Raw genomic sequence first — 23536 nt, forward strand, 5'->3', positions numbered from 1 at the left:
ATCTCACCACCACAGCCAGGGTCTGCTTATCTGCTTCCGAACGCTGAAGAATGTCTTAGCATGCCTCCCGGCCCCAGCCCTAGCTCCATGCCCAAACAGACTGAGGAGGGGGCATCTCCCAGCCCCAGCCCTGGCTCCATGCCCAGACAGGCTGAAGAAGAGCAAGTATCTCCAGCCCCCAGCTCTGGCTCCATGCCCAGGCAAACGGAGCAACTAGACCCCTCCCCCTCCTCCACAGCATGTGAGCCTGAGGAAAGTCTATTACCAACAGCTGCCGATTGGAGTGACCCTCGCTTCAGAAGAATTGATAGGCGGCGGCGTCAGAAGGAAGGGAGGGGCAGGCCTGGATAAGTGCTGAGTCATGGAGCCACACCCCATGGCCTATATAAAGGATCTGCTTTCTGGCAGTCTCTGAGTTAGGCAAAGTCTAAACATATCTTGCTGAAGTCACTTTTTGGTCTCCTGCCTGCCCTGAGGACTTTGCTAGGACTTTGGCAGAGCTGCAGAGGCACACCTGATTCGGATTTCCCTGACCCGGTCGTCAGCGGAGGAGTGGGACACGACAGACCGGTCCTCATACCTACGACTGCACATTTTACATTTTGCGCCCTATCTTGTAACCGTGGTGAAGAGAAGCAGTTGTGAAATGAGTGACATGGTTGCAAAAAATGCTGCAATGGGCATTAATGTGAGGATGGTCATAAATGCGAGGACCGGTCAAAAGTGCGAGGACTGGTCAAAAATGACTTTTTTTAGCCCTCTGAGTAGTTTCAATGCCCATAGCCACACCCACCCAGTCACATGACCAGCCAGCCACGCCCATCTGGTCACATGACCAGCCAGCCACACCTACCCAGTCACATGACCAGCTAGCCACACTCCAAAATAAGCCACGCCCACAGAACCGGTTGTTAAAAAAATTGAATCCCACCACTGTGAGGGTTCCAGACAGGCGAGCTGCATTCTAGAATTGGTCTAGCAAATGTTTTATATGCTCTGGTTAGTAGTGTAGTGTTTTTGGAAAAGAAGCTACGCAGGATTAGGATTATCCCAACAATCTGGATCCTCATTTTACTCATTTTGGAAGGATGGAAGGCTGAGTCAACCTTGACCCTGGTGGGATTTGAACTGCCAAACTGCAGGCAGCAGGCAGGCAGCAGAAGTAGGCTGCAGTACTGTACTCTAAACAGTGCGCCACTGTATACTTTTCTGAATAAGGCAAACGTACATGTCCAAGGATAATGATGCAAGATCAAATTAAGATTTACTCATCCGAGCTTTCAGATTTATGCTGGAGCCCATCTTCAGGAAATTTCTCTCTTCTGAAATACCTGCTTTGGGTTGTTATGTAAGTCATGTTTATGCTCTCTCCTCCTGTTGGCTGATTGGTGTGTTGATGACTGACAATTAACTTGTGCTACCAAGCCCTCGGCTCCTAAATCTTTGATAATCTGGTGGTAATTCAGTAAACATTGCAGTAAGCAATCTGGCATGATTTTTTTTTTTGACAAACCCACGTTGGCTTCTGGTTAGACTTTTTTGCCTCTAGGTGTTCACAGATTCATTCCTTGATTATCTTTTCCAGAATCTTCCCAGGGGAAGGCTGTGGTCAGGCTGATAGGTCTGAAGTTTCATAACCTAGTTATGGTTTTTCCCTTTTGTGAAGATGGGAACTACATCGGCTATTTTCCAGTCTCTGCTAGTTCCCCACTACTCCAGGATTATTGAAAGATCTAGTTCAGTGGTCCTGAGATCATGTCTGCCAGTTCCTTCAGAAGCTTCGAGTGTAATCCATCTGGTCCTGATGATTTGAATTCATCTAGGGTGGACTTACTATTTTCTTATCTATTTTAAATTGTATTCCTGATTTGTTTTTTATGGTTCTGTTTTTGATAGGTTGGGCTATTTATTCCTTTTGGGTAAAGATAGATGCAAAAAAGGAATTAAGCAATTCTTTCTCCCTGTTGTTCATCACTTGCCATTTTCTCTCATTGGTAGACCAATCATTTTCTTCACTTTTTCCTTTTTTTTACATGCTTTTAACATGTAAAGCATTTTTGGTCGCAAGATTTGGCGCCTTAGCTTTCCTGATTTCATCTTTGCAACCTTGGGTTATTTGTTGATATTCTACCTTAATTGGGTGCCCATCTTTCCATTTATGACTGTATGACTATAACTTGTTGCTGGCAATCCTTATGATTTATATTGATATATTGACCATCAATTGTGTTGTAAATGTTGTACCTTGATGAACGTATCTGTTCTTTTATGTACACTAAGAGCATATGCACCAAGACAAATTCCTTGTGTGTCCAATCACACTTGGCCAATAAAAATTCTATTCTATTCTATTCTATTAAGTAAGATTTTATCTCATTTATATTTTGACTGAGACTTAAACTTAGAATATCTTTACTGTCATTTTAAATTACACTAATCGGCATACATTAAAATGAAATTTCATTGCATACAGCTTCCATATGGTCATCACCTCCAATATACACTACATAAACATGACAAATAAATAAATAAATACTCAGATACCCCATATATTATATGACACAGAGAAACAACACAGTTTAGTTTGGATGCATAAATGGTACATGGCAAGAAAAATGAATCTTGCAGGTTTACCAGACAGATGGCCTAGAGAACAAAGCTGTTAGAAAATCAGGTAGTCATCCTAAAAATACTTCAAAACCTCCTCCTGGAGGGGAGCAACAGAAATAGATCATGAAGTGGGTGTGTGGGGTCTCTAACAATGCTTTGAGCGCTAAGCATATAGAGCTTATAAGCAGCATCCTGAATAATGTGAAGCAAGCTTCCTATAAACTTCTTGGTTGTCCTTACCACTCTCTGTATTGACTTTCTATCTGAGGCGCTGCTACCACCAAACCAAAGAGTGATGCAGTTTGTTAAAACGATCTCAATCGTGCTTCTTTAAAAAGTGGACAGGACAGAAAGAAAAAGATATGCTCTCCTCATCCAACACAGGAAATGCAGACACTGGTTTGCATGCTTCACTAAAAATGATGTGTGGAGAAACTAAGTCACATTGTTAGTTGTCTGCACCCCAGATTGTCAGGCTGCCTCTGATTATATTTAGGAAAGAATACACCTTGACTTCATTTGCAAATAAAGAAAAGTACTTTTACTAAATACATCTGGACTGCAGCAGTATAAAGTTGGATCTGAGATAAAATATGGCTAACATTCCATAGACCCCCATTAGTCCCTCCTCTCCTCAGGAGGTCAGGCTGGTCTGGTCCAATGCCAGCTCCTTCTCGGCCCCCATGGTAATCTTCTTCCGCTGGTCTCTAGCTGTTAATCATCTCAGGAATGTAGTCTCTGTTGAAAAGCCCTCACTCTAACATTCTTGCTGATTTCAACCGTTAATCACCCCTCCCTTTCTGTTATGTCAGACGATACTCTTAAAGGGCCCTCTTCCCTTACCCTGAATAGGACAGTAATACATCTTACATCCTTAAACTATTTTACATTACATAAATAACCCATTACATTCTAACTACTGAATATAAATTTACAAAAATATGTGAGGATTGGAGTGGAGGCTGACACAGATACTTAATATAATTGATCACTTCTACAGCTGCATCCTTGATTCTGAGTGGAGTATGATATGCTGGTTCTTTCTAAACTCTGCAATGATCTCCTTGGTTTTATTAACATTTTGAACCAGGTTACTTTTATTGCACCAGACCATGAGAGCCTTCACCTCTTTCCTATAAGCATCTTCATTGTTCTCCTAGATAAGACCCAACACTTCTGTATAATCCGCATACGTCACAATATAATTCCTATTAGATATGGCACAGCAGTTGTGGGTCATCAAGGTGAACAGGAATTGTTTCAAGACACAGCTCTGGGGGGAATCTGTACTCAAGCAGATGGAGTTGGAAACTATTCTTCCAACTCACACAAATTGGGGGCTATCAATAAGGAAATCAAGTATCCGGTTACATAAAGGCGTATTAAAACCTACTAGGCTCAGTTTGTGGAGGAATGATTGTGTTGAGTGCTGAACTAAAATCTACAAACAGCATTTAGATATGTGTATTCTTCTACTCCAGGTTCACTAAGCTAAGATGAAGCACACACAAAAGTGCATCGTTTATAGAATGGTTCTTCTGATTGGCAAGATGTAATGAGTCAAATGTAGGGGGAAGGCATGAAACCATATAGTCCTTTATCAGTTTCTCAAAACTCTTTATCATAATGGAAGTGAGTGCAACTAGACAGTAATCATTAAGGCATGTGACGATAGTTTGGGGGAGGCACTGGTACAATGACAGCAGTCTTAAAACATGTCAGCAAAGTTAGCAAAGAAGAGATATGCACGTAACTGAATTAGGGGATTGTGAGATGAAAAGGGAGAATTTATCTGGATACAAATCAATCTCTTGCTCTTTTAATCATCATTGCTTTCCTTAGATTTCGGTTCCCAAAATCTGTTATGATCCCAAGATAATTTTTTTCTTGTCTGATGAGGAGCGACAAAAGATGGCTTTGGATAATATAATTTCTTCAACTGAAAAAATAGTTGAATAGCTCTGGGAAAGAAGTTTGCCTACCTAATAATTATTAGAATTAATGAATTAAACTTGGTTTTTTGGGAAGCACAAAACTTAGGGAGACTTAACAGTTAACTTTACTATTAGCAATGCTTCATGAGGCTCAGCAGGTGGCATTATGAATGACTCAGATGATAATTATTGTAATCTACAATAATTAGTTATGCTTAAAACCAATAGAGAGTCTTGCATTGTTCCAGGCATAGTGTTGTGATGATGAAGAGGTGGCTGCATTGCTGTGATTGGAGCCAAATTGTTTTGGCATTCAAAGAGACTCACAAACTTTGCCATTGGTTTCTGCTCTCTCTCTTTGTCCTCCAGGCTTCTTTCAAGAAGACCTTCAACTCCATGTGTCAAAACAAACGACATTTGCCATTTAATCTCCCTGCCCTCTCCAGTGATATCGTCATTGGAGAATTTGTGTCTACTATATATCCTGAATGGTCTTTGCTCCATTTTATGGAACCTCCGGAAGGATCTTTGAAAGGATGGCAAGTACTCCTTTGAAAGAAACTGTGATATGACTTTCAAGGTTTCTTTTTTAATGTGATTGTGTTCAGGATATTCTGATTATATTTTTTCCAATTTAAATGAGAATTAAAACTGGTTTAGGCATAATTTTTATTTATTTATCTGTCTTGGTTAATGATGTTTCAGAGGTTGGAATATACTGTAGCTGTTGAATGTTAGACCTGCAGAAAAAACAATGGCTACCAACCAGCCTTCCATTGAGGACGTGTATACTGTACGAGTCAAAATGAAGGCTGTGAAAATATTTACAGACCCCTCACATCCTGGGCATAAACTGTTTCAACTCTTACCCTCAAAACAACGCTATAGAACACTGCACACCAGAACAACTAGACACAAGAACAGTTTTTTCCCCCAAAGGCCATCACTCTGCTAAACAAATAATTCCCTCAACACTGTCAAACTATTTACTAAATCTGCACTACTATTAATCCTCTCATCGTTCCCATCACCCATCTCCTTCCACTTATGACTCTAACTTTGCTGCTTGTATCTTACTATTTATACAGATATTGTTTCCTGATTGCTTATTTGTAGCCTATGACTATCATTAAGTGTTGTGTTGTACCTTGATGAAGGTATCTTTTCTTTTATGTACAGTGATAGCATATGCACCAAGACAAATTCCTTGTGTGTCCAATCACACTTAGCCAATAATATTCTATTCTATTTTATTCTATTCTATTCTATTCTATTCTATTCTATTCTATTCTATTCTATGTTGCCTTGTAGACATGGTTTTTCATGTTGCTGTTGTTATATATAAATTAAATCTATTCATGAGAAGATTTGATTTTGATGACACTGTTCCTCTATTTTTTATTTAACATTCAAAATTGAAAAAAAAACATATCAAAACTACTTAGCATGAATATTTTAATAAAGGTTGTAAATACAAATCTATGATTTTCATACTATATAATGACACTGTTAGGATTTTATCACTTCTTTTCTGATTTGCAAATACTTCTATATACAAAGACTTGTATTTTGGTATATAGACTTATATAGAATAGAATATATAGAATAGTATATATACACCATCACTTGATGAAGGTATCTTTTCTTTTGTGTACACTGAGAGCATATGCACCAACACAAATTCCTTGTGTGTCCAATCATACTTGGCCAATAAATTCTATTCTATTCTATTCTATTTTATAAAGATTGTGGTTGCTTGAGTTTTCTATTTGTCATGCTGTAAATCTTCTTGGTACTTTAAGGCACACAGAGATGGGGCGTATTTAATTATATGAATTTGTTAAAATGTTATATCATAAGTATTTGGATTATCATTAACAGTTGGGAAAATTCATCAGTTTCTGCCCTTCAATTGCACTGCTGCCCTACATGCATGAAACAATCCCTGCAATTGCAGGAAAGCCGTTTTAAACTTCTCAAAATGTGATGCACAGTTCCCACTTGATCCTCAAGTGAGATTCATACACTGCACTTCAGCCCAGATACATCATTATAGATACATCAATCAGGTTCCTGATTGCTTATTTGTACCCTATGACTATCATTAAGTGTTGTACCTTAGAATTCTTGATGATCTTTTTCTTTTATGTACACTGAGGGTATATGCATCAAGACAAATTCCTTGTGTGTCCAATCATACTTGGCCAATAAAAAATTCTATAAAATTTTATTCTATTCTATTCATTATACTGTAGATGCAGAGAAAAACATTATGAAAACTGTCTGTCTAAATCCAATTATTGTCACATTCGAAGACTATAGAACTAAATGAAATTCTTCTTGCAGGTCATTGCCTAAAAACTTCCAGCATGTCCTAGCCTTCAGTTTTGCCATTCAGGAGATCAACAGGAATGAGAACTTGTTACCCAACATCACCTTGGTCTCCAAGATATATGAGAATGGTTTTCAGGCAATGAGAGCCTCTGAGAGCCTTTTCACTCTCTTCTTTGTGGAAGGCCAGTGTCAGCTCAACTACAGAAAAGGAAAGGACCAAAACGTCATGGCTGTCATTGGTGATCTCCCTTCCCAAAACACCATCCAGATGGCCAACATCTTAAATGCCTACAAAGTTCCACAAGTAGGTATCTGGGCTCACATAAAGGTACAAGAAAAGAAAGGATGGTGGTTAAAAATGAAGAAAATCCCTCAAAAACAGCTGCAATATTGGGGAACTCATTTTAGAGTTTATTTATTTATTTACTTTGCCAGAGAAACGCAATGCATCAATTACTATTACAAGAGTAGTAATTCTTAAAAAGCCCAAACTTATTTAGTTTATAGAAATTGTACAGCTATCACTGTTTTGGACTACTACTTCTTCTTCTTCTTCTTCTTCTTCTTCTTCTTCTTCTTCTTCTTCTTCTTCTTCTTCTTCTTCTTCTTCTTCTTCTTCTTCTTCTTCTTCTTCTTGTATCACTTTGGGTTCTGGTTCTTGCTCTTCTGGCAGCCTCAACCATTGTTAATTGATATTGTAGTAGTGTATCTGATCATCTGATCTCTCCATCTTCTGGGTGTGCCTCATGTTCTTTGAACCTTTTGTACCTGCCACAAGAATTTTAAATATGTTTATCCTAATTATCTTAGCCTCATAATATAAAATGGAAGATGAATACTGTTAGATCCTTAATGAATAATCTGCCTCTCTTATTACTCATTCCTATCTGCTTTGCATCTCTACATAGTACAATCAAAGACTGAGATTATTTTGTCTAAAAAGGGATGAATGAAATGCTAATGATGGTCTGGTTGCAAAAGCTCTCAGTAAAGACTTGTTGATTTCCAGATTTAGTATTTATCTCAACCATCAAGATTTTTTATTGAAAAACAAGGTTCAAAATAAATACTTCCTTTTTAAAAAAAAATATATGTCTACAGAAGCAGTATGTAATCTAAAAGCACATCATTATTATTCCCACTCTGCAGCTCAGTTATGGTACTTTTGACCTGGCATTGAGTGATAAAAAGCAGTTTCCTTCTTTCTTCTGGATGACTCCAAATGAAAACCTCCAGTATGCTGGGATTATTCAGCTCCTGAAATATTTTGGATGGAATTGGATTGACCTGCTCATTCCAGAAGATGCCACTGGAGAGGGATTTCTCAGAATTCTGAGACCAAAATTCATTCAGAGTGATATTTGCATTTCTTTAATTCAATTTATTCCAAGATTGGCAAATTATGACCCAAGTACTTTACGGAAGAATAATCTAGGTAAAATAGGACACATCCTATGGTATAGTAAAACCAGTGTAATACTTGTTTATGGAGACATTCAATCTATAGAAGGCTTACGAGCAATTCTGGAATGCTATGAACTTGGTCAGAGGTTTCCAGTAGAGAGGGTTTGGGTCATAAGTGCTCTCTGGGATGTCACTTCGGTCTTTGAGCCTCAGAAATTCACCCCATTATCCTTCAATGGCAGCTTGTCGTTTGCCCTACACACAAATAGCGTACCAGGCTTTCAAGAGTTCCTTGAGAAGATAAATCCATATCAATCTAAAATGTCTTTTATACCTCATTTCTGGAGTTCTGCATTTATTTGTTCATTTCCAATACACAATATCTATGCACCAGGCAAAGGAAGCTGCACTGGGAGAGAGGATCTAAGGAGTCTTCCTGGAACTGTCTTTGAAATGGAGATGTCTGGGCAGAGCTACAGTATTTACAATGCTGTCTATGCTGTAGCACATGGTCTCCATGTTATGCATTCATCCAGAGCCAGGCAGAAAACAAGAGGCAATGGAGAGAAGTGGAATTTGCTGAAAGTCCAACCTTGGCAGGTGACTTATGGTTCCTTCTAATGTAGCCATAATAAAATGTTGATATCAATTTTTACAATATTCAAAATTCAATAACAGTATATATTTTACAACAGTCTGCATTTATCTGAAAGTGTCTGAACAAAACATGATTTCATTTAGGTAGGTAGGAAATTATGAGGTGGAGCCCGAGGGTAGAGTCAAATGCATCATCAGTTTGGTGTCTCTACACCTCCATAAGAGACCCAATTTCTCACTTCTCTGTTATCTTTTAGCTTCGTTTATCTCTGGAAAACCTCCATTTCAACAATAGTGCTGGGGAAGAAATAGTGTTCAATGAGAATGGAAACGTTGCAGCAGCATATGATATCATCAACTTGATTACTTTCCCCAATCGATCCTTTCAGAAGGTCCAAGTTGGAGGTATTGAACCTCAGCGTTCTCAAAAGGAAGATCTCACCATAAATACAACTGCCATTGTATGGAATCCCAAATATAAGCAGGCGAGTTAAACAAACCAACTAAAACATGGCAATATTTTCTCAATTTCTTGGATTTTTAACCAGTTATCTAAGAGCGGTTCCAAGTTGTTTGATATCTTCTCAAAGGCATTAGAACACTTTTGTATCCTGGAAAAATAAGAAGCTCTCAATTCTACATTATACGGTGACACTGAAGGGAAGATTTACCTTTCCTTAACAATTAATTGTTAATTAATATTAACAATTACAGTTATAATAATACAAACAGGAAAAGGAAATGTTTTGTGTGTGTGTGTGTGTGTGTGTGTGTGCGAAAATTAGCTGTTTCTTCCTTTTAATTGTTCAAACCCCCACTAACAGTTAAAAGGAAGAAACAGCTGCGATCACACATTGCTCCCAGAAGCACGAAGCTGAAGCCTGAAGATGACGAAAGAGAGTTCGTCAAACGCCGCCAAGACACTTCCAATTTTACACGGAGAAAACCCGAACAACCAAAGACCTATATACAAACACCGTGAAAACCTCAGAAAACAAATATATATATATATATATATATATATATATATATATATATATATATATATATATATATATATATATATATATATATATATATATATATATATATGTGTGTGTGTATGTATGTATGTATGTATGTATGTATGTATGTATATGGAGAGCGAGAGAGGGAGGGAGGGAGGGAGGTAATAGATAGATAGATAGATAGATAGATAGATAGATAGATAGATAGATAGATAGATAGATGGATAAACAGACAGACACAAACACAGACACAAACACAGAAACAGACAGACTGACAGATAGACAGACTTTTCCACTAATGAGTTCAATGTTTGAATCAGGTAAGACACAAAGCACAAAAACAGTCATCGCACCTATTTTCCACTTCAGGCCAATATAAACATCCCATTTCCCTAGAGTTTTGCAGGAAATGTTTCTCTTGCCACTTCCCTTAGCCAATTCAAAAATCTGGGGACAGCTTCTGGTCAATGAGAAATTCAGTGGGTTTTTTTCTCTTTTTCTCAGAGAACTGAAAAGCTTTTCAGCAGACATTGGTCCTTGTGTACTTTGAAATACAGACAAGATAGGACTATTGTGCCATCCCATACTACAGATGGATTTATACCAAACTTGGCCATCACCCACGTCCTGTGCTCACCACATTTGCAACACACTTCTAATTGTCAGATGGTTTTTTCATAACTGAGTATGTTCAGAAAAAGGGAGGCCACTGAAGCTGGACCATCTGCTTGTTTTGCTTCACCCATCCTTACATGGAAAATCAGGATTGCTCTTGAGTGGCATTGAGTGGTATTTACATACTGTGTAGGGGCCATGAATTGATTTGTACTCAAATTTCCAATAGCAGTTCAAAGATTTTTCAGATTTTAACTACTTCTCTGCCTGATTCTAGAAATCAATCCTAGGAATTCCAAATTTTGCATTTATAGAAATGACAAGAAACTGGTTTTCTTTAGGATTTATTGCTGACTGCTGATTCATATTGACTGCTGACTGATTGATTCAAAGATTATAATCCATTTTAATTCCCAACTCTGGCCATACCAATAGACACCACCTTCTTCCACCTGTGTAGAAAGCTGCCATCCTGGGTACCGGAAATTGATTAAGGAGGGGAAACAGGTTTGCTGCTATGATTGTGTTGAGTGTTCAGAGGGAAGCATTTCCACCATGATTGGTAAGAAAAAAATATGTATATTTCTTTAAAAGTACATTGTACTCTAACCAAGTTTGGGTTCTTGAATATAGGTTTAAAGAAGAGCATAGATTGTTTGGGATCTCTCATCAGCCTTGTTTATGGTTTTTAGATTCCAAGCAATGTGAGAGGTGTCCAGAAGAACAATATTTTAAGAGGTTTATTCTCTCCCAAAATTCTCTTCAGGAATGAATAATTATTTAAAACTTAACTCAATTCAATTTGTAGAATTTTTAGAAATTTTATTTATGTTTTTTAGATTCCAAGCAATGTGAGAGATGTCCAGAAGAACAATATCCAAATGAGAAACACCATCAATGTATTCCCAAAATTATGGCCTATTTATCGTACAATGAAATCCTGGGAGAAATCCTGACTGGCTTTGCTGTTTCTTTTGCTGTCATCACAGTTGTGGTGATGGGGACATTCATCTTCCACCAGAACACTCCCATCGTCAAAGCCAACAACTGGGATATCACCTGCGCCCTGCTTGTCTCGCTCCTGCTGTGTTTTCTTTGCTCCTTCCTCTTCCTCGGATGTCCAGGAACAGTCACATGTCTGCTCCGACAAGCAGTTTTTGGAGTTGTCTTCTCCATTGCGGTGTCTTGTGTCTTAGCCAAAACCATCACTGTGGTTTTGGCCTTCATGGCCACAAAGCCAGGGAACCGCATGAGGTTGTGGGTGGGAAAAAGGCTGTCCGTCTCAGTCATTGCTTTTTGCTCCCTTATTCAAACAAGCATCTGTACTGTCTGGTTGACCATTTCTCCTCCTTTCCCAGAGTTGGACATGCATTCCCAGGTGGATGAGATCTTAGTGCAGTGCAACGAAGGCTCAGAGATAATGTTTTATGTTGTACTGGGCTACATGTGGCTTCTGGCCCTCATCAGCTTCACGGTGGCCTTCTTTGCCCGGAAGTTGCCCAACACTTTCAATGAAGCCAAGCTCATCACCTTCAGCATGCTGGTCTTCTGCAGCGTTTGGGTGTCCTTTGTGCCCACCTACTTGAGCACCAAAGGGAAATCCATGGTGGCTGTGGAAGTCTTCTCTATCTTGGCCTCAAGTGGTGGCTTATTAGGTTGCATTTTCCTGCCCAAGTGCTACATTATCATGCTGAGGCCAGAGCTGAATAGCAGAGAGCAGCTAGTTAGGAAAAAGACTGGTGTGATATCAAGGGAGCATGAATGATACCTAAATTTCTCTGATTTGGATGAAAATTTTCCGAATTTTATTTAGAAATAATTGTCTTCTTCAATTTTTTAATTGCAATAGAATTTAGACTTGTATATAGACTTGTTAAATGGGTGACAGTGACCAAGGTTCAATCTGTCCAAACTGTCTTTCCCAGTGTAATTTTGTTAATTGTAAAGAAATGTTAGGTTAACCTTGATGAAGGAACAGACATCATGGGAGAGTAAAAAGTGAGAAAAAAATTCAGAGTAACCCCATTTTAATTCTGTTTAATTCATCTAGGATCAAAGAAGTTCAGGCAGGCTTTTAAGATAGCCCACAACAATAATGGTGCACCATTGCAATAAGACAAAAAATGAATCTGACTGAATACAGATAACAGCCTATATAAGTAATTCCCATGCTTTAGGGTAGTTAAAAGAATAGACATTTCCCACCACCCTCGGGTGTCCCTGGTCATGTTAGCAGTCATTCCAGTGGCAGCTTTCCCCTCTGTCTCAGCAGACGTTCGTTGTCATGACTTTGGTTCTCAGGCTGAGCCTGGTCAATGTTTTGTCTAGCAGGTTAAGGCACCACATTCCAAGACTTTCTTACTCCATTCCCTTCCCCCAAGAATGGCAACTGAGAAACAAAATAAAAGAAAGGACAGAGTCTGCCGAAGTCATTCTGACAGTTGACAGCTACATCCGGTGGGACTCAGGAGAAGAGTCTTCTCTACGGTGGCTCCCTCGCTTTGGATTATGATCCCCACAGAGAGTAAATTGTCCCCCATATTGATATTCTTTTACAAGGCCCTGAAGACCTGGTTTGCCAATGGGCATGGAGAACCCAGAGTGAGATGGGGCCTATCAAGTGGTTTATCTGATTGATTATAATCACCAGGATGATGGAGTCTATTGCTTTTATTGTTTATATATTGGTTTTGTATTTTTTAAGTTATCCAGAATCACTGAATGAGTGGGCAGCCATAAAAATGTACATAAATAATGCAAACACAGCTATCCAGATGATGTCAATGTCCTGACTCAAGATCCATTCAAAACTCAATGAGGAGGAACAGAATCAGATTACATGAGACTGTGGACCTGCAGCTTGAGATCCTCCTAGATCAGTAGTGGGATTCAAATCCTGGCGCTACCGGTTCGCTATTAGGAGCGCGTGGGTGCATAAATAAATAAATGGCCTCTTCCTACCAAAAGCCAGCATTTCTGTCCTCCAGAGGGCCTCCAGGGGGTAGGGAAGGCAGTTTTGGCCCCTCCCCCAGGCTCATAGAAAGGCTCTAGAGCCTGGAGAGAGTAAAAAATGGGCCTTTCCCACCCCTCCAGGCCCTCCTGAGGTAAAAAAAACCAGCCTATTTCCCTACTGTCGGTGGGCCCAGAAGCCCCAAAACTTAATTGGCTAGTGCACACATGCATGCTGGAGCTGAGCTCGCGTGCCCACCTATATGGCTATGCGAGCCACCTGTGCATCCCCTAACATCCTAAATCTTATAGCAATGTTCCATGATCTAAAGTTCACAGAGAAGAGGAGATCAACCCAGTGGGATTCTCCTGGTTCTACCCAGTTGATGTCAACCGGTAGCTGGGGCTATGGGAGGCTCCGCCCACCCTCCCAGACATTATCACGTCCTTTTTTTATGTGCTGTGCATGCGCAGAAGCTCCTGTGCATGTGCGGAGTTGGCATGCTCCTGGAGATGGTTGCTCACATTTGCAAACTGGTTGTTATGATAAGTCAATACCACCCCCCTGGCTGCAAGCCCCAATCAAGTCACCATCTCCTCGCAGAAGATCCCAGCACCATGAGGTATGTGTGCCTGTTTGCTTGAGGCCGAGAAGGAGGATAAGACTTGGCAACTTTTCTGCTTCCCTCTCTTCTGTCACTAGCCAGGCAAGTGAGCAGTCTCCTGACTAGTGAAGCAAGTGTCCTCCCAGCTGGGCCATGCTAACATGTCCTGCCACGACCGCAGCCACAGCCTTGCTCGCTGTTGGACTCGCCAGCTCTGATGGTTGCAGCTATGTGGGCCCCCCCCCAGGTATGGTGAGTCCCGAATTGGGACTTTACAGCATGCTTTTCACTCCAAGTAGCCCAGACTTTAAAACGTATGGCGGGGGTGGAGGAGCAATCCTTCTTAACAACCTCAAAATTGAGTTGCAAGTCTGGGTTTGCTGCACGAGAGCTGGAAGTCTGGTACTCCGGTGCACTCATTTCTGTTTTCCTCTATGACTGGCCTTGGAAAAAGCCTGCCCTCACAATCGCATGTCTGCAGCCAGATCTGGGCTTGCAGCTTTCGTGTGGGGAACTCAGGCTTGCAGCAACAGTTTTGAGCTTGTTAAGAAGGACCATTCCTCAGATCTTGGAGGTTAAATGAAAATTTGTTTAGACATGAAGAAAATGTAAAGGAATGTAAAAGACAAATGAAATTTTTTTTTGTTATGAATATGTATAGGGGTACATCTATAGAAATGGTTTGGGATGCAAGTAAAGCATATATGAGGGGAATTTTAATATATATGAATAACAAACATAGACTTAAACAGCAGAAGCAGTGTATGGATTTAGAAGAGGAAATAAAAAAGAAAGAGCAATTACTCATACTTAATCCAGGAGATAAGAAAGTTAAAGAAACAATAAATATACTACGAGGGCAGTTTAACATGTTGATAGTAGATCAGGTGGCAACTAATTTACAATATGTTAAGCATAATACATTTTGTAATACTAATAAACCAGGCAGGTGGTTATCATATTCAATAAGAAAAAAACAGAAATCACGTACTATTGGAAAGATAGAATATAAAGGTAAAGAGGTATATCAACAGAATATGATCAAAAAAGCCTTTTTAGAATTTTATACAAAGTTATATGCTAGTGATTCAATTCAAGGTATAGATATAGATAAATATTTACAGGAAGAGAATACTGGTGAACTTACGCCAGAACAAAGGGAAGGACTGAATCAACCTATAACTTCTGATGAAATTATCTTAGCAATTAAACAATTAAAAACAGGTAAAGCTCCAGGAACAGATGGATTAACTGCTGCCTATTATAAAAATTTACAGTTTGAGATGGTGGAACCGCTCAAGGATTTATTTAATAAAATTCAATCTGGAGGAGATATAACTCCTTCCTGGAGAACGGCTTTTTTTTTAATTTGCATTTATATCCCGCCCTTCTCTGAAGACTCAGGGCGGCTTACACTATGTCAAGCAATAGTCTTCATCCATTTGTATATTATATACAAAGTCAACTTATTGCCCCCAACAGTCTGGGTCCTCATTTTACCTACCTTATAAAGGATGGAAGGCTGAGTCAACCTTGGGCCTAGTGGGACTTGAACCTGCAGTAATTGCAGGCAGTTGTATTAATAACAGACTGTCTTAGCAGTCAGAGCCACACAGAGCCCTTTTATTTCATTGATATCAAAGGAGGATCAAGACTGTAGTAAACCAGAAAACTATAGGCCAATATCACTTTTGAATACCGATTACAAGATTTTTGCTAAAATACTAGCAAATAGATTAATGTTAGTTATGCAACAAAGGATTCATAATGATCAATCAGGATTTATAAAAGGGAGACAAATGAGAAATAATGCAAGACAAATTGTAAATTTATTGGAATATTTGAAAAGAAACAACCAAGTCCCGGCAGCGCTCTTTTTCTTGGATGTGGAGAAGGCATTTGATTGATTGAACTGGCAATTTTTATTTAAAATAATAGAAAAGATGCAGTTTGGGGAATATTTTATACAAGCAATTAGAGCAATATATCAGAGACAAACAGTACAAATAATAGCTAATGGTAGTTTAACAGAAGTTTTAAGAATTGAAAAAGGGACAAGGCAGGGATGTCCTTTGTCTCCATTGTTGTTTATTTTAACTTTAGAACTTTTATTGAATAAAATACATGGGTCAAATAAAATAAAGGGAATTAAAATTAGACACCAAGATTATAGATTAAGAGCATTTGCAGATGACTTGGTTGTTACTTTATCCCAACCAACACAATTGATTATATACTTGATGGATATAATTAATCAATATGGGAAGGTATCTGGATTTAAAGTAAATCAACAAAAGACAAAAATAATAACTAAAAATATGACTATATATCAAAAAGAAGAATTAGAAAGAATAACGGGATTTGAAATAGTAAAAAAGGTTAAATATCTAGGAGTATATATTACAGCTTCAAATGTGAAATTATATAAAAATAATTATGAAGTGTTATGGCAAAAAGTGCAGAAGGAAATGGAGAACTGGAAAAAGTTACAATTATCTTTATTGGGAAGAATAGCAGTAAGAAAAATGAATGTTTTGCCCAGGTTTTTATTTTTGTTTCAAATGATACCAATACTTTTAAAAGATGCAAATTTGAAGGAATGGCAAAAAGAAATTAACAATTTTATACGGGTGGGTACAAGACCGAGAATAAAGTTAAAAATAATACAGGATACACGTGAAAGAGGGTGGGTCTCAAAATGCCTAATTTGAGATTATACTATGAAGCAGTTGCCCTATCATTAATTAGTGATTGGTTTAATTCAACAGAAGAAAGAATATTAAATATAGAGGGTTATGATTTGCTATATGGATGGCATGCTTACTTACTATATGATAAAAAAGTGGATAAAGTTTTTAAAACTCACATACTTAGAAATGCTTTGTTGCGGGTTTGGGAAAAGGATCAATACAAGTTAGACTATAAAATACCCATATGGGCAATTCCCAGACATGCGATAGAGAATATAAGTACAGAACAAAAACAGGAGGTGGTTACTTATAAAGAGCTTCTTTTTATGGAAAAGGGTAAACTACAATTGAAATCTTTAAATACAATGAAAGAGGAAAGGATAATTCATACTTGGTTTCGGTATGGACAGCTGCAAGCTAGATGGAAAGAAGACCAGAAAATTGGTATCATGCAAAACGAGGAAAACTTGGTAAAACAAATTAGAGATCAAAGTCAATTGCCTATTAAAAGGTTGTATAATGTATTGATAGAAATAGATTCAGAAACGGAATAAGTTAAGGACTGTATGATAAAATGGGCACAAAATATACAGGAACCTATAATGATGGAAACTTGGGAGAACATTTGGGTTAGAAATGTTAAATTTACACAAGCACAAAATTTAAGAGAAAATTTTTACAAAATGTTTTATAGATGGCATTTAGATCCTAAAAAACTAGCATGTATGTATCCGAACTTGCAAGCTAAATGTTGGAGATGTGATTGTGATGATGATACTTATTATCATATATGGTGGACATGTAAAAAAATCAAATCATTTTGGATAAAAATGTGGTGGATTATGCAAAATATTTTGAAAAAGAAGTTAAAGTTTACTCTGCAGTTGTTTTTACTGGGTATAATTACGGATTGTACGGTAATAGAGAGTAAACTGATTTTAAATTTAATATCAGCAGCTAGACTATTGGTAGCACAATACTGGAAGAAGGAACAATTGCCTACAATTGAAGAATGGATATTAAAAGTAGCAAACTTAGCAGAGATGGCAAAAATTTCAGCGTATTTGAAAGACTATTCACAAGAAAGATACATATTGGAATGGAGCAGATGGATTGATTATATTCAAAATAAGTATCAGACTAAGAAGTATCAAATAAGAAAGAAAGAAAAAAAGAAAGAAGGAAAAGCAATAGATGCAATCTACATAGACTTCTGCAAAGCTTTTGATTCAGTAGTACATGATAAACTACTCCTCAAACTAAAATCCTACGGCATTTCGGGACATCTTCACAACTGGATAAATGCCTTCCTGTCAAACAGACAACAAGTGGTCAAAATTGGCAACGCTATATCTAATCCTGTTCCTGTCAAAAGTGGCATTCCGCAAGGTAGTGTTCTTAGACCAACACTCTTCATACTATATATAAATGATCTCTGCGACCTCATCTCAAGTTATTGTGTTCTCTTTGCTGACAATGTCAAACTATTTAATACCATTAATAATACTTCTACCCTTCAAGAAGACCTCGACTTAATTTCCAATTGGTCTAAAACTTGGCAACTCCAAATCTCAACCAGCAAATGCTCAGTCTTACATATTGGAAAAAAGAACCCTAACATCAAGTACAAACTTGATGGACATTACCTAACTGATGACCCCCACCCTTTCAAAGATCTTGGAGTTCTCATATCAAATGACCTTAATGCCAAAGCTCACTGCAACTACATAGCGAAAAAAGTCCTAAGAGTTGTAAACCTAATTTTATGCAGCTTCTTTCCTAAAAACTCTACACTAGAGCATACAAAACATTTGCCAGACCTATTCTTGAATACAGCTCATCTGTTTGGAACCCATACCACATCTCTGACATAAATACAATAGAAAGAGTCCAGAAATATTTTACTAGAAGAGTTCTTCACTCCTCCGAAAACAACAAAATACCTTATACCAACAGACTTGAAATCCTGGGATTAGAAAACTTACAACTCCGTCGACTTCGAAATGACCTGTGTTTAACACACAAAATCATCTATTGCAATATCCTTTCTATAAAAGACTACTTCAGCTTCAATCGCAATATTACAAGAGCAAAAAATAGATTCAAGCTAAATGTCAACCGCTTCAAACTTGATTGCAGAAAATATGACTTTTGTAACAGAGTTGTTAATGCTTGGAACTCATTACCTGACTCCATAGTCTCTACTCAAAATCCCAAAATCTTCAACCAAAAACTGTCTACTATTGACCTCATTCCATTCCTAAGAGGGCTATAAGGGGCGTGCATAAGAGCACAAAAGTGCCTACCATTCCTGTCCTATTGTTCCCTTCATCATAGCAAATTGATATAGTTAATGCATATTTTTTTTACATATATGTATATATTTTCTTCAAAATATGTTGTTTTATCTATGACAATTGTTTGTGTATACTGTTGTGACAAAAAGAAATAAAATAAAAAAAATAGCTTATGAATGAATAGAATCTAAGAATTATACTTATATTCTTTTTTATATATATAAAAAGGGAGTTAAGGTTCCAAGGAATGGAGCGGAGTCTATGGATAGTTAGTGTAGTCTAGTTTAGGATTGTTAAATATTATACCCTGTATTTTGCTCCGGGAAGTCCGGGGGTGGGGGGACTGGGGAAAGGGGGAGGGGGAGGGGGGAGAGGTTGAGGGAGGGGTAAAGGGAGAATTTGCAAAAACTTTTTAATAAAAAAAAAAGGACCGCTCCTCCATCACAGACATGTGTTTTCAAGTCCGGGCTGCTTGGAGTGAAAAGCATGCAATATGTTGGCACTCCCGGGATTCCCTGCACAAGCGCTGAAAGAAAATTGCCCAAGCTCCCAATGCCTGAATTGGCGAGCTGGAAGAAAGATTTGCTGATGTGCTAGTGAGTACATATGGACTGAGTAGACTTTTTGCTCCAACCCCCCTCCCCATCCCGATCCAGCATGGTGCAGAAAATGGGGCGTTTCCATCGGCCCTTCTCTTTTTTAGCCTTCTTTGCCTGTATTAAGCAGGCAGGCAATACTCCTTAAATGGGCTTTTATTTTGCCAGCCCAAGGGCAGGGTGGGGGGAGGTAGGAAATCGACCTGTCTCTGCAGTATCGGTCATATGACTGCGTGGGCATGGCTAACAACATCACTCACAGCAAGCTGCCGCCCCACCTTGCCATGAGTGATGTTGAGTTAGCCACACCCACCCAGTCATATGACCACCTAGCCACACCCACCTAGCCACGTCCACAGAACCGGTTGTTAAACTATTTGAATCCCACCACTGGGTCAACCTCTGCTCCAAGTCACCTGAAGGCAGGACGAGAAACAATGGATGAAACTAATCAAGGAGAGAAGCAACCTAGAACTAAAGAGAAATTTACTGAAAGTTAGAACTAGAAGACTTCTAAGGTCCCTTCCAATTCTGTTATTCTGTCATTTTCTTTTATTTCTATAATTCTGGTACTTTACAAATAAAAAACACAAATAATATTCTTTCGAGATACTTTGAGGAGGGGTGGAGAATTCGTGTCTACTGTATATCCTGAATGGTATTTGCTCCACTTTATGGAACATCCAGCAGGATCTTTGAGAGGAAGGCAAGTATTCCTTTGAAAGAAATTCTGATATGCCTTTCAAGGTTTTTTTTAACATGATTGTATTCAGGATATTCTGAATATTTTTTTTCCAATTTAGATACGAATTAAAACTGGTTTAGCATGACTCTTATTTATACTTCTGTCTTGATTAATGATATTTCAGGTGCTGGAATATAGCTGTTGAATGTTGCCTTGCAGACATGGTTTTCCATGTGCCTGTTTTACATACCTTTCAAGGTTTTTTTTAACATGATTGTATTCAGGATATTCTGAATATTTTTTTTCCAATTTAGATACGAATTAAAACTGGTTTAGCATGACTCTTATTTATACTTCTGTCTTGATTAATGATATTTCAGGTGCTGGAATATAGCTGTTGAATGTTGCCTTGCAGATATGGTTTTCCATGTGCCTGTTTTACATACCTTTCAAGGTTTTTTTTAACATGATTGTATTCAGGATATTCTGAATATTTTTTTTCCAATTTAGATACGAATTAAAACTGGTTTAGCATGACTCTTATTTATACTTCTGTCTTGATTAATGATATTTCAGGTGCTGGAATATAGCTGTTGAATGTTGCCTTGCAGACATGGTTTTCCATGTGCCTGTTTTACATAAGAATTCATCTGATGATAAGAAAAACTCACAATTTTAATTTTAATAACATTGTTCCTCTATATTTTTTATTTTGTATCCAAAACCTGGTTAAATGAATCAATTGAAAATAGCAGCCTGAACATTCCAGGGTTTCAGATTGAACGATCAGACAGGATTCCAGAAACCTCTGGTAAAAAGAAAGGAGGAGGCTTATGCCTATGTATTAATAGAAACTGGTGTCTAGATTTTAAAATAATTTACAAATTCTGTGACAACAATTTAGAGACTTTAATTATCAACTGCAAACCTTACTATTCACCTCGTGAATTTTCCTCATTTCTTCTAATTGCTGTTTATGTCCCACCACAAGCCTGTGTAAACAAGGCATTACAAACTCTAGCTGACCAAATCATGGAGGCTGAAGCCAAACACCCTGATTCACTGGCCATTGTTTTGGGAGATCTAAACAAGGCATTACGAACTCTAGCTGACCAAATCATGGAGGCTGAAGCCAAACACCCTGATTCACTGGCCATTGTTTTGGGAGATCTAAACAAGGCATTACGAACTCTAGCTGACCAAATCATGGAGGCTGAAGCCAAACACCCTGATTCACTGGCCATTGTTTTGGGAGATCTAAACAAGGCATTACGAACTCTAGCTGACCAAATCATGGAGGCTGAAGCCAAACACCCTGATTCACTGGCCATTGTTTTGGGAGATCTAAACAAGGCATTACGAACTCTAGCTGACCAAATCATGGAGGCTGAAGCCAAACACCCTGATTCACTGGCCATTGTTTTGGGAGATCTAAACAAGGCATTACGAACTCTAGCTGACCAAATCATGGAGGCTGAAGCCAAACACCCTGATTCACTGGCCATTGTTTTGGGAGATCTAAACAAGGCATTACGAACTCTAGCTGACCAAATCATGGAGGCTGAAGCCAAACACCCTGATTCACTGGCCATTGTTTTGGGAGATCTAAACAAGGCATTACGAACTCTAGCTGACCAAATCATGGAGGCTGAAGCCAAACACCCTGATTCACTGGCCATTGTTTTGGGAGATCTAAACAAGGCATTACGAACTCTAGCTGACCAAATCATGGAGGCTGAAGCCAAACACCCTGATTCACTGGCCATTGTTTTGGGAGATCTAAACAAGGCATTACGAACTCTAGCTGACCAAATCATGGAGGCTGAAGCCAAACACCCTGATTCACTGGCCATTGTTTTGGGAGATCTAAACAAGGCATTACGAACTCTAGCTGACCAAATCATGGAGGCTGAAGCCAAACACCCTGATTCACTGGCCATTGTTTTGGGAGATCTAAACAAGGCATTACGAACTCTAGCTGACCAAATCATGGAGGCTGAAGCCAAACACCCTGATTCACTGGCCATTGTTTTGGGAGATCTAAACAAGGCATTACGAACTCTAGCTGACCAAATCATGGAGGCTGAAGCCAAACACCCTGATTCACTGGCCATTGTTTTGGGAGATCTAAACAAGGCATTACGAACTCTAGCTGACCAAATCATGGAGGCTGAAGCCAAACACCCTGATTCACTGGCCATTGTTTTGGGAGATCTAAACAAGGCATTACGAACTCTAGCTGACCAAATCATGGAGGCTGAAGCCAAACACCCTGATTCACTGGCCATTGTTTTGGGAGATCTAAACAAGGCATTACGAACTCTAGCTGACCAAATCATGGAGGCTGAAGCCAAACACCCTGATTCACTGGCCATTGTTTTGGGAGATCTAAACAAGGCATTACGAACTCTAGCTGACCAAATCATGGAGGCTGAAGCCAAACACCCTGATTCACTGGCCATTGTTTTGGGAGATCTAAACAAGGCATTACGAACTCTAGCTGACCAAATCATGGAGGCTGAAGCCAAACACCCTGATTCACTGGCCATTGTTTTGGGAGATCTAAACAAGGCATTACGAACTCTAGCTGACCAAATCATGGAGGCTGAAGCCAAACACCCTGATTCACTGGCCATTGTTTTGGGAGATCTAAACAAGGCATTACGAACTCTAGCTGACCAAATCATGGAGGCTGAAGCCAAACACCCTGATTCACTGGCCATTGTTTTGGGAGATCTAAACAAGGCATTACGAACTCTAGCTGACCAAATCATGGAGGCTGAAGCCAAACACCCTGATTCACTGGCCATTGTTTTGGGAGATCTAAACAAGGCATTACGAACTCTAGCTGACCAAATCATGGAGGCTGAAGCCAAACACCCTGATTCACTGGCCATTGTTTTGGGAGATCTAAACAAGGCATTACGAACTCTAGCTGACCAAATCATGGAGGCTGAAGCCAAACACCCTGATTCACTGGCCATTGTTTTGGGAGATCTAAACAAGGCATTACAAACTCTAGCTGACCAAATCATGGAGGCTGAAGCCAAACACCCTGATTCACTGGCCATTGTTTTGGGAGATCTAAACAAGGCAAACTTAAGGAAAGAGCTACCAAAATACTTTCAGCATGTCAATTGTCCCATCAGAGGCAAGAATACTCTAGACCATTGCTACACAACACTAAAAGATACCTATCGGTCTTTACCACGT

At 38.8% G+C, this 23536-nt stretch overlaps 1 protein-coding gene across 1 annotated transcript; it reads left to right on the forward strand.

The window, feature by feature from the left end:
* The first annotated feature begins 4236 nt into the window (after positions 1-4236).
* Positions 4237-12266, forward strand: LOC131198052 (vomeronasal type-2 receptor 26-like). The gene is made up of 6 exons (XM_058182563.1): positions 4237-4242; positions 4914-5083; positions 6891-7182; positions 9137-9364; positions 10937-11063; positions 11341-12266. The coding sequence occupies exons 1-6, from the start codon at positions 4237-4239 to the stop codon at positions 12264-12266; spliced, it is 1749 nt and encodes a 582-aa protein (XP_058038546.1).
* The last annotated feature ends 11270 nt before the right edge of the window (positions 12267-23536 follow it).

This window comes from Ahaetulla prasina, chromosome 4 (assembly GCF_028640845.1).
Source record: "Ahaetulla prasina isolate Xishuangbanna chromosome 4, ASM2864084v1, whole genome shotgun sequence".
Taxonomy (NCBI): domain Eukaryota; kingdom Metazoa; phylum Chordata; class Lepidosauria; order Squamata; family Colubridae; genus Ahaetulla; species Ahaetulla prasina.

Bases quoted from the DNA above. Each gene is read 5' to 3' on its own strand.
- LOC131198052 (XM_058182563.1), top strand. The intron at 7,183-9,136 runs GTAGGTATCTGG...GTTATCTTTTAG, and splicing joins ATGCCTACAAAGTTCCACAA to CTTCGTTTATCTCTGGAAAA. The intron at 9,365-10,936 runs GCGAGTTAAACA...CCATACCAATAG, and splicing joins GGAATCCCAAATATAAGCAG to ACACCACCTTCTTCCACCTG.